At 41.7% G+C, this 13,010-nt stretch overlaps 1 protein-coding gene across 1 annotated transcript in view; it reads left to right on the top strand.

Annotated features, from left to right (window-relative positions):
- ADAM12 (ADAM metallopeptidase domain 12) overlaps nt 1–13,010 on the top strand; it is a 1,097,024-nt gene that overhangs the window by 1,065,925 nt on the left and 18,089 nt on the right. The window contains exon 22 of the mRNA XM_082269366.1: nt 5,193–5,323. Coding sequence (XP_082125492.1) covers nt 5,193–5,323 — 131 coding nt within the window. The remainder of the gene's footprint in view (nt 1–5,192; nt 5,324–13,010) is intronic.

Genomic DNA, 13,010 nt, shown 5'->3' with positions numbered 1-13,010 from the left:
CCAGTGTCATTTATATAGTGTCAAACCTTCTGGGGCTGAAGTGGTTAAAAACAGATCTATTTACTGATCATTATGCATTCACTTTTGTTTATTACAAGTATTTTTCTTTTTTTTTAAATGGCTTTTAATGACTGTGTGAATGAGACCATAGGCTTTTTTTTTTCGTTTTGTTTTTTAACCACTTGCCGTCGCTGCACTGCCTTTTTACGTCGGCAGTGTGGCTCTCCCAGGCAAAATCACGTTAATAGGCATCATCTGCCTGGGAGGCCACTAGGGGGGGGAGAGTGAGCGCCACCGGAGGCGCGCTCCTGCCCCTGATCGTCAGCGGGGAAGCCAGTGCGGGTGCCAGGTGGCTCCGATGGCCGCCTGACACCAGCGATTTCCCCCCCCCCCCCCTGACAGAGAAGGGCGGAAGGCTGCTGTAAACACAGCCATCTGTCATTCTCTTTGACATGATCATAGAGACCATGCAATCCTGCTATATAGGATGGCATTTCTTTATGATCATTTCAAAAGCCCAACCCCTCCACAGTTAGAACCACTCCCCTAGGCTTACATTTAACCCCTTGATCACCCACAGGGTTAATCCATTCCCTGCCAATGGCATTATTATAGTAACAGTGCATATTTTTAGCACTGATTACTGTGGTAATGTCACTGGTCCCCCCAAAAGTGTCAAAAATGTCAGTTAGGGGTCCGATATGTCCGCCGCAATATCGCAGTCCCGCAAAAAAAAAAAATCGCAGTTCACTGCCATTAATAGTAAAAAACAATAAAAATGACATAAATCTTTCCCTTAGTTAGTAAACGCAATAACTTCTGCGAAAACCAATCAAAATACGCTTATTGGGATTTTTTTTACCAAAAATTTGTAGCAGAAAACAAATTGGCCTAAAATGTTAAAAAATTTTGATTTTTAAAGATTTTTTTGGGGAATGTTATATAGCAGAATGTGAAAAATATATATATTTTTTTTTCAAAATTGTCGCTCTTTTTTTGTTTTATAGCGCAAAAAATAAATATCGCACAGGTGATCAAATACTACCAAAAGAAAGCTCCATCTGTGGGAAAAAAAGGACGTCAATTTTGTTTGGGTACAGCGTCACACAACTGCGCAATTTTCCGTTAAACTAACGCAGTGCCGAATCGCAAAATAGGGCCTGGTCATTAGGCAGCAAAAATCTTCCAGTCTTAAAGTGGTTAAAGAAAGTTTGGGCTAAGATTTAGGGAGCATTCTTAAATATTCTTTATTGTTATAGCTCTAGTACAGTTTCAAGTGATCAATTCATTCTTTCCAATTTTATACCCTTTGCACACTAGCACATATTTAAAATGTATTTTCCCTGTGTGCAAAGGGTTTGTTTACAGTGATAAGATTTTTAAATCATCTTCAGAGAATGATTTTCCAATACTTTTGATTGTTATCTGACCTCAGAGAATGTTTGTGTACCTAATCTTCAGCCCATCTATTGCAAGCAGTTTTCCTTTACAGCACTGATTTAATACCTGCCCCTGTGAAGTTGATACAGTAAGTCAGCTTCCAAGGCTACTGTCAATCAGAAGGTGGCATTCCCTGCCCTGAATTCACTATCAAACAGTAAGGGGCAGATAGATAGAAATTGCCATAGTGCTGGATTTTCACTGTTTTATGCTAAGGTATACAGTTAATGGTAACTCCACATTTGCAGAGATAAAGAAAAAAAAATGACAATTATATATAAATTGCAAGAATTTAGTAAACATCATTTCAGATTTTTATTTACTATTGTTTTGCTGAATCTGACATAAAGATTTCTTATCACTCTTTGAGTGGCAATTAGGAGGGTCTTACCGCCATAGTCATGTGATTACTAGATGTGTTATAAGAGAAAGACTGATGGGAAAGCAGTAAACGGATCACGTCAGTGGGAAATAAGGGCTCTTTCACACGGGCGTTCCTTTTTTTTTTGCCCGATCAGGTCCTTTTTTTTTCTTTGTAACGGACACGGATGACACTTGTGTCATCCGGTCCGTATGTCCGTTTTTCATCCCATCCGTTTGCGGATGAAAAACTGACATAATGCATGTCTATGTAAATACGGATGTCAGCGGATGACACCACTGACATCCGTTTTTGGGTCCGTTCCGTTTTTTGAAAGGAAGAGAAAATAGGGTTCTCCTCCGTTCAAAAAAACTGAACTGAACTGACGGAAAATGGATGTCAGCGGATGATCATCCACTGACATCCGTATTTACATAGAGATACATTATGTCAGTTTTTCATCCGCAAACGGATGGGATGAAAAACGGACATACGGAACGCCCATGTGAAAGAGCCCTAAGAGTTTTGGGGGAGTTCTATACAAAAATAGTATACAGAATGCCTCCTGCATGGTTACTGAGAATAATATTGTTCAGTAGTTCTAAACACAGCAGAGGGGGTTTTCAACCCTGAAGAGTCGGAGATCTACCTGAATAACATGAAGAGTTTAAAGATCACCAACGTGCTGTTGTTTCATTTATTTATTTTTTATAATCTAGCAAGGCCCCATTAAAGGTAAGCAAAATTTGAAGATTTCAGGGATGTAACGTAGAGTTTAGGGATTAGTAGTAGTAATTAGTCAGCACCTGTCGATCATTAGGCAAGGAGCCAGAACGGCGATCTGCCCATGTAAACAAATCAGATCACTGTTCGGTCAGTACAGAAGGCATGGATCCCGTGTTCCTGTGAAGCAGGGACATGGTCCATGCCTTCCACTAGAAAAAGCACCTACCACACAGTGCACAAGCACTGGCTAGGCACATGGTAAACCCATTGATTGCCCCTGATGTTTAATCCCTTCCAGCCAGTGTCATTAGTACAGTGACTGTGCATATTTTTAGCACTGATCACTGTATTAGTGTCCCCAAAAAGTGTATTTAGTGTCCTGTCTGCCGCAATATCGCAGTCCTGCTCTAATTTGCTAATATCCATAGTTTGTAAACCCTGTAACTTTTGCGTAAACCAATCAATATATGTTTATTGGGATTTTTTTAACCAAAAATATGTAGCCGAATACATATTGGCATTTGCTACCTGAAGTATTAATAACAATAAAACTTCATTTTGTCATCCTCTCCAGTAACAAAGGTAACCAGGAGCAGCAGTTAGTGAATCTCCCCAGTGGGAATACATATACAGTAAACCCCCCTCCATCGCAAGGGGTTACGTTCCAGACCCACCCGCGATAAGTGAAAATCCACAAAATAGAAATACCCTATTTAAATACACCCTAGGCATGTTTTTATAACTTTTTACGCTACTTTTAAAAGCATTTTAAGGTCTTTAAACACACTTTTAAAACAATAGAAACACATTTAAACACATAAAAGATATTGAGAGAGCGGGAGCAATGGAAAACACAAAAATATTTAATTAATAATGAATTAAATACAATAATATTAATAGGTCTTACAGAAAAAAACGTGAAATACCGGGACTGCGAAAACTGAACCGCGATATAATGGGGCTTTACTGTATCTTTCCTAACGTTCCTAACAATCACCACAACAACAAAAATCCCAGGTGAATCCCACAGGGGATCAAGTGTACTTGGTGCTTAGTCTTGTTTTGATCCATGTTCCTATTGTGTATTACAAGTCAATTTTTTTTTAATGTTTATGTCAACTGTAGTTCATCCCAGGCTGAAGCTCAATTTGTGGGTTTTCCTAGCATTGTAGCTACCTTCCAATTTCTCTGTACAAATGGATTTTGTGCAGTGTGTCGGCGTACCAGGCTCACACTGACTGATTATTCACAACTCAAGCACTAGTAAAATATCATTTAGAGCTGTTGGGGTTTTATGATCCATCTGCCAAAGCTGTGTATGTTTACAAGCAGGCAGATAACAAAGCCATGCAGTTCTAAATGAGCTTTCACTTTTGTGAATGGCCAGTCAGTGCTGTTGGGGCTGTCATCTGTCTAAAACCCTGACTGTACACTCGCAAAAGTAAAAGATCATCCAGTGCTAGTTTGGCTTTTTGATCCATCTGTCAACTGCTTGTAAACCTAACTAGCACCAGCAGATAGATCACACAGCCACGACTGTGTTAAAATGATCTTTCATCTGTGCTTGTGCTGTGAATGGACCAGTCCCACCGCTTACTGCACTGAATGGCAGCACTCCCCTCCAGCGTGCACTTGCTGCCAGAGATGAGTGCAGTCAATTAGTCAGCATTAGTTATATGTCTCTTTGCTAGGAGCATGTTTTAACAGTAGGGGGATGTGGGGTAAGCTGCTGACTATGCTAGCTTAGCAACAAGGATGCGGATCAGAGCAGGACAAAGTGTATCATAGACTTGGTCCCCATTGGAATAAAATTGGATTTTAAATAAGTGGTGATACTTTTTCTTTAAATCTCAGTAGCAAAGAGATTTCATTGTAGCCCCAGGATAACAGTTTCAGGGTGTAAGGCTTCAGCTATAGAGAGATTTGCAATTACCTAGTGGTGTAAGATTAAGCACTTGTCGATCATCAAACTTAGATTTCATTGTGTTACAAATTAAAAGTCCATCCACTCAGAACTTTTGTTGAAGGAGACATCTATGCCACCCCTGGTGTGTTGTGGAATATTGGGGATCGGAATTTTGTTAACAAGAATGAAATACATAGTGCAATGTTTATTCAGCCAATAATCATGCAAGCATGACGTTGTGCTACAGATCTTTTCTGTGTATACACTACATTAGGTCACTGAAACCAACCCCTTTTTTATTTGCAGTATACAATATACTAATAAACCGATAGGGATGATCCATTTTTAATTGTATCAGAATTTGAATATAAATGAATAACCTCTTGCCATTAAGTGATTTTAAAATTCACAGTGTTATTTAAAACGAATTGATTTACTAATCTAAAATTGTATCCAAAATGATGACCTATATTATGAGGGAAAATACCTGTTTGTCATCCTCCTTCATCAAGCTTTAAAAAGGTAAGGTTGATGTAAGAAGATTGGCTTTCTGTATGGATTTGCTGTGTCTTGCCAGCCACATAAGTAACCTTATTTATAGTCAAGGACATTTAGATTCCAGAAGAGCTGAAAAAGAGTTTCCATAAAAAGTTACAGTGGATGTAATAGAGGTCTCACATCAATTATCTCCTTCACACTGTGAAATCCTGACAACTCTTGGCAGATTGTTTACTCAGTATATGTTTTTTTTTCTTGCAGGGATCACGCATCCCCAGCCCCCCACAGAAGCCACTGCCCGCAGATCCTATGACTAAAGGTGCCCGAGACTGCAGTGCTGCCAGCTACGTATGTGAGGGTGAAGGCGCGGTGCCCCGTATCACCCCTGTAAGGTATGTTGTGTACAGGAACACAAACTCTCTCCTCTGACCTCCATCAGCTACGTGGTTTAAATCTAGCAGAAACAATGTTCACTTTCATTTTGTGTACCTTGGATTTTGTGTAAAGTTTAATGCTGGAGGCAACAGAGGAACTGGGCTGGAAATGAGTTGGATCAGAAGCAGTTCTGACTTGAAGCCGCCTTTGGCTGTTACAACAGAATCTAAAATATGATTAGGTCCAGTCCTGGTTCACTTTATGCATAGGAAAAGGTGCATGTTTACAGGTGAAAGGGCACTTCCAAATGTCACACTGCTGCTCCCAACACAGAAAGTTGGACAAAGAGTTGCCCGCGGTTATGTTATTTCACAGAGGAACATTATGTTGCTGCCTGACAAAACGTATTTTAAGTCAAACTGCAATACCAATTGTGCAATGATTTTAACCTTACATCTGTCTCCAGCTGCAAAGTCGAATTTAAATCAGTGTACTTAAAAAACTAGAATAGGTTTTCTAGGACCAATATTATGTTTACGGAGGGCCATACCTACTTAATTCTTGACAAATGCTATAACACCATGGTAATTAACATTATAGAAAACAATTGCATATATCATTCAGTAAAGGTTTGCTACTTCTTGATAAAGGGGACTACCAAGGACTCATAACCATCTTTAGAATAATTTAAATATGCGCTCCTAGGTCGCAGGGTGCCTAGGCGCAAAGAAGGGGGGGGATAGTTAGGGGTGCCACATCCTGAATCGTAGAATAGAGAAAATGGGAGAGAAGGAATTTGGACTTTATTGGCACCGGTATTAAAATTGTATATCTTTATTTTTAATTAAAAATTCCCAAAGACATGTTTATGACACAGACAGAAAAGAATTGTATAAAATGACAAACATACAATATACATACAATGAAATAAGGCGGCAAAGCCTCAACACAGTGTGCAAAACGCATAGCCTGTTAGATAATGATACTTGTAACAACAATCACATATATTACAGAGTAACCTGCATTCATAAGGCGGCCATAGAGAAGGATGGTAGCCGTCTCTAGAGGTCGTCTGTACAGTGTGGATAAACAGATGTTTAGTTGAATCCCAGTTGCCCTACATGTTTTGCTTAACCTAGTAAGCTTCCTCTGCAGCACGTGGTGAAAACAAACATCTGAAAAGGACTTCAGGTGATAGGACTGTATAATAAACCAAGCCTGGTGGGCTAAGAAGAGTAACGAGGGGGTCGGTGCGTTGTAATTGGAGCAAACTGCCTACTACATATACCAAAGGTAACATAGAACAAAGTTCATCATATGACATAGATCCTGATCAAATCAAGGACTCCCTGTCATAGATATCCGATCACAGATGGGATTGTATAAAGGGGCCGGATAGGAGGGAAACCCCGGCCTCCAAGTCCAAATGAGGGAAGGCGAGGTGGGTACACCTCATATGCCTAGGACCCTGGTATGTTCAGGCAGAAGTTTTCTCCCAAATCAACGACCGCATATGCACCCCCCAGATGGGGATACCGCCATAACCATCTTTATCTTAAAATATACTGCTCAAAAAAAATATAAGGAACACTTTTTAGCCAGAGTATAGCATCAATTCAAAATAAACTCCTGGAATATTGATCTGATCAGTTAAGTAGCAGAGGGGGTTGTTAACCAGTTTCACCTGCTTTGGTGTTATTGAAATTAACAACAGGTGCACTAGACTGGCAACGAGACGACCCCCAAAACAGGAATGGTTTTACAGGTGGAGGCCACTGACAATTTTTTCCCTACTCCTCTTTTCTGACTGTTTGTCACTAGTTTTGCATTTGGCTAGGGTCAGTGTCACTACTGGAAGCATGAGGCGATACCTGGACCCTATAGAGGTTGCACAGGCAGTTCAACACCTCCAGGATGGCACATCAATACGTGCCATTCCTAGAAGGTTTGCTGCGTCTCCCAGCACAATCTCAAGAGCATGGAGGAGATTTCAGGAGACAGGCAGTTACTCTAGGAGAGCTGAAGAGGGCCGAAGAAGGTCCCTAATGCATCAGCAGTACTGGTTTCTGCTCCTTTGTGCAAGGAGAAACAGGATGAGCACTGCCAGAGCCTTAAAAAATGACCTCCGGCAGGCCACTGGTGTAAATGTCTCTGACTAATCAATTAGAAACAGACTTCATGAGGGTGACCTGAGGGCCCGACATCCTCTAGTAGGCCCTGTGCTCACTGCCCGGGACAGTGGAGCTTGATTGGCATTTGCCACTGAACATCAGAATTGGCAGGTCTGCCACTGGCACCCTGTGCTTTTCAGAGATGAGAGCAGGTTCACCCTGAGCACATGTGACAGACATGAAAGGGTCTGGAGAAGCCGTGGAGAATGTTATGCTGCCTGTAACATTGTTCAGAATGACCGGTTTGGTGGTGTGTCAGTGATGGTCTGTGTAGGCATATAAATGGAGGGATGCACAGACCTCTACAGGCTAGACAATGGCATCTTGACTGCCACTAGGTATTGGAATTAAATCTTTGGACCCACTGTCAGACCCTACACTGGTGCAGTGAGTCCTGGGTTCCTCCTGGTGCACGGAAATGCCCGACCTCATGTGGCAAGAGTATGCAGCCAGTTCCTGGAGGATGAAGGAATGGATACCATTAAATGGCCCCTACGCTCCCCTGACCTAAATACAAAAGACACCTCTGGGACATTATGTTTTAGTCCATCCAATGCCACCATTTTGCACCTCAGTCTGTTCAGGAGCTCAGTGATGCCCTGGTCCAGATCTGGGAGGAAATACCCCAGGAAACCATCCATCGTCTCAATAGGAGCATGCCCCGACGTTGTCAAGCATGCATGCAAGCACGTGGGGGCCATACAAACTACTGGGTACCATTTTGAGTTGGTGCAATGAAATTTCAGAAAAATGGACTAGCCTGCTGCATAATTTTTTTCACTTTGATTTTTTAATTCAGCCCTCTGTAGGTTGACAATTTTCATTTCCATTAAATAATGTGGCATCCTTTCATTCCTAACACATTACCCAGTCAATATCCGTATAGATATCCGGCATATTTTTCCCCACTGAGATCTGATGTGTTTTTGAAGTGTTCCTTTTGCTTTGAGCAGTGTATATCAAAACTTTGTTTTGATATACTTTGTTGTTATCACCTATATGACCTGGTCCAGATGTACAAGTAACAAACATCACTTGTTTAATAAAATACAACACATTATTCATAGAAAACAAAATTGAAAACAACCCCCCATGGGATAATAGCATTACAATCCCATGATAATATATCATTATAGTGCATTATAACTGATCTAACTTTTTATTTGTGACTGGCAGTATGTATGAAATATAGCTAATAGACAGCACATATCTTCATCTTTAAAGCTCACTAGGTAAGTGTATAGTATATGTGGTTCTGTTATCTAATTATCAAAAGGCCACAGATATTAGTATTCATCATGTTGTAGGATACATCAATATATGTTGAATTAATTGCATCTATAATAACTACTGCTAGATAGGTAAACTAATGCATGTAGTCCAACTTTTATTCAGTCTGCTCACTTATGGTGTATTGAAAGAGTTTAACATACCTCATGGTATAGTGTTCAATTCAATCCAGGTGCTCATTGTCTGAAATCTTAGGGCCTGTTCAAACGGGAGCTCTGTGGTAATGTACGTTATATGCGTTAGTATGATGCAGTGCTGTACATATATACCTTGCTGGTGGATGTTGTGTGCTTTGCAGTGCCAAAAAATGGTGCATGCCACTTTTGTGAACAAGCCTTAAACTTCAGGTTGTATTAACCTGTTGGATCAAAACATCAGCATTTCCCTGCAAAGTGTGCAAGTCTCAGAGCAGTGCAATCTCCAAAATCATTGCTTATACAATTTATCTGCTGCAGTTGTATACACAAAGTTCACCCAGGTTTGTTCTCATCCGTTGGGGGAAACAGAAGTCCTTACCTTGGGGACATGCAAAGGCAGTTCAACTGCAGCTCAAGAGCCATCTGGGGGACCATACACCCCCAAAACTGTCATCAGATGGGATGAACAAAAGAGGGCACACTGGTCTAGTGCATTATCTCCCAAATTTATTAAAAGTATGATAACTTTTTTCAGTGGCTTGAGGACAACCCCAGTCCTAGAGGGCAGCAAGGCTTCGAGATTATTCATACAGTGCCTTGAAAAAGTATTCATACCCCTTGAAATTTTCCACATTTTGTCATGTTACAACCAAAAACATAAATGTATTTTATTAGGATTTTTTTTGTGATAGAACACAAAGTTGCACATAATTGTGAAGTGGAAGGAAAATTATAAATGGTTTTCAACATTTTTTACAAAAAAATACCTGAAAAGTATGGCACGCATCTGTATTGAGCCCCCCTGAGTCAATACCTTGTAGAACCACCTTTCTCTGCAATTACAGCTGCTGAAAAATAGCTCAAGAGCTGTCAGGTTGGATGGCGAGCATCTGTGAAAAGCAATTTTCAAGCCTTGCTCCAGATTCTCAACCGGATTTAGGTCCGGACTTTGACTGGGCCATTCTAACACATGAATATGCTTTGATCTAAACCATTCCATTGTAGCTCCGGCTGTATGTTTAGGATCATTGTCTTGCTGGAAGGTGAACTCTGCCCCAGTCTCAAATCTTTTGCAGACTCTAACAGGTTTTCTTCTAAGATTGTCCTGTATTTGGCTCCATCCATCTTCCCACCAACTCTGACCAGCTTTCCTGCTGAAGAAAAGCATCCCCACAACATGATGATGCCACCACCATGTTTCATGGTGGGGATGGTGTGTTTAGGGTGCTGTGCAGTGTTGGTTTTCCACCACACAGTGTTTTGCTTTTGGGTCAAAAGTTCAATTTTAGTCTCATCTGACCAGAGCATTTTCTTCCACACGTTTGCTGTGTCCCCCACATGGCTTCTCGCAAACTGAAAACAAGACTTCTTATGGCTTTCTTTCAACAATGGCTTTCTTCTTGCCACTCATCCATAAAGGCCAGATTTGTGGAGTGCATGACTAATAGTTGTCCTGTGGACAGATTCTCCCACCTGAGCTTTTAATCTCTGTGTTGAGTTATCATGGACCTTTTGGCTGCTTCTCTAAAAAAATGCTCTCCTTGCCTGGCCTGTCAGTTTAGGTGGACGGCCCTGTCTCTTGGAGAGTTTTCAGTTGTGCCATAGTCTTTCCATTTTCGGATGATGGATTCAACAGTGCTCCGAGAGATGTTCAAAGCTTGGGATATTTTTTTATAACCTTACCCTACTTTAACCACTTCCCGCAAACTGACGTACCTGTACATCAGCTTGAAAAAGTGGTTGTACCGAGGTGATGCCTGCAGCTGCAGCCATCACCCCTGATACCATTTTTTAGAGCCAGGGGTCAGCTTTCTGGGGATAACAACCGATGCGGCTCAGCAGCCACTCAGCCATTACCCCAGCGAGCGGGAGGGGACGCCCCCCTCACCGCCTTCCACGGCTCTGCCGTCCCACTGGGAGACTCGAGCAACCAACCGGCACACACACAAGGCTGGTTGGAGTCAGCCGGATTCGACTTTTATTGGGTCTCTGATCATGTAACCTGGAAGCGACGTCACTTCCAGTTTACTCGGCTGCCAACTACGCAGATTAGAAAACAGTGACAGTATTCAAAAATGCAGGTTTCGACATTTTGGATACTTGGAAGTGCAGTGGAGGGGTCTGGGGTCTTTAAGACCCCCAACCCTCCATAAAGAGTACCTGTCACTGCCTATTACTGTCGCAAGGGATGTTTACATTCCTTATCTCCCGAATATTTTCAGAGGAGGTTTATGGAGAACCGACAGCACCAAATTAAGATCTCAAGGTGGCAACGGAGGTCGCACCCGAGGAGCCAAATGTCGCACCCCCTGGATAAAACTACGTACCAGGGAATGCGTGGCTAATGGCCTTTGGAAAAAAATTGCCAAGGCCGAAACCTGACCCTTGATAGTACTCAAGGCCAAATTTTGATCAACCCCCCCATTGAAGGAAAGCCAAGATTCGAGCCACCGAGTAAGAGCGAGGGGGAACCCCAAGAGACTCACACCACGCAATATACGACTTTCTAAGTGCGATGATAGATCTTTCTAGAAGTCGCTTTTCTCGCTTTAAGTAGAGTGGGAATCGCAGAAGAAGACAATCCCCTGTCCTTTTTTTGTCCGGTTTTGTGTGTTTTGTGTTTTTTGTAAGTGACAGTAATCTATTGATTACTACACTTGCCTGGGTGGGGTGGGGTGGTGTGGGCGGATGGGCTAAACGCAGGTGCTGGCAGGAATCAGTGCTGATCATGCAAACACCACATTTTGGGAACCCTAAACTATTGGGGACGCTAGTACAGTTCTAATCAGATCAGATATTGATCTGTTCAAACACTATACTAGTAATGGAGGTGTGTGTGTGTGTGTGTGTGTATGTGGTAATCAAGGGGTTATTTCTGACTATCTGCGCAATCCTAGACTGACGCTAACACTAACTAATGTCAGCTGTGACACTAATAATAGTGATCAGAATAAAAACAGTACACTATAAAAGTGACACTGTGACAGGGCAATGAAGGGGTTAACTGGGGGTGATCAGGGGGTTTATCTTTATTTTTGGGGGGGTAGCGGGGACCCTAAACCTCCTTGGGACAGAAACTTAACTTAAGTCACAATCACACTAATACAAAATACAGTAAACCACTATATTACCTGCATATTAGTGTGCAATGTGACAGGGGGGAAGGGGTTAACTGGGGGGGGGATCAAGGGGTTAAATCTTTATGGGGGGGTTGGCGGATATCCTAAGCCTAAAAGGAACGGCTGCAAGCACTAAACAGGTTTACAAGTAACACTTATACAGGTATATAGGAAAATGCTATATACTATATACAGTGCATGTTGTGACAGGGGGTGTAGGGGTTAACTGGGGGGTGATCGGGAGTTAAATGTGCCTAGCCTAGGTGTGTCACTTTGCATTGGTCTATCACATAAAATCCCAATAAACTACATTTATGTTTTTGGTTGTAACAGGACAAAATGTGGAAAATGTCAAGGGGTATGAATACTTTTTCAAGGCACTGTATATGCAACGGATTAACATTTTCTACTGGGTTAGCTATTATTGTTGGTGGTGGTGTAATCAGATGATGCCTGAACATCCACCTGGTAGAAAAAAGGAAAAATCCCAGGTGGTAGCCTTTGAATTCTGGGAAAAGTGCTTAGTTACAAAAAAAATTAAGAAGTAGACCCAGACTGGTTGAGCACACCTTTAAAAAAGGAAAGGGTGAACCTGGTCCTAGAAACCATAGGTTTGACCAATGGTCCATCTAAGTCACCTAGAGATGGTGGAATGATAAGCTGGAGTAACCTTATGAGTTAGTGAAAGATAAATCAGGCTTTTTGGAAGAAACAATGAAGATATAAATTCACACACTAAACCACGTAGGTAAAGAGAGAATTTTTCTTTTGGGGAACTGGAGCCAGATAGAGGTGTGGAAGAATGATGTCCTGGATGAGGTGATAGACAGAAACTACTTCAGACATGGAAGTCCTGAGCTTCAGCACCATCCCCGTTCTATTTGTAGGATAAGGCTGCCCAGATTCATCTAAAAGAGAGACTCATAAGGTGGAAGCACCAATAAGTAAGTCTTCCATGTGCACTGGGACATCTTGGTAGAAGTAGAT

Source organism: Pelophylax lessonae (assembly GCF_965119305.1).
Source record: "Pelophylax lessonae genome assembly, chromosome: 9".
NCBI lineage: Eukaryota > Metazoa > Chordata > Amphibia > Anura > Ranidae > Pelophylax > Pelophylax lessonae.
This window is presented reverse-complemented; position numbering and strand designations above follow the sequence as displayed.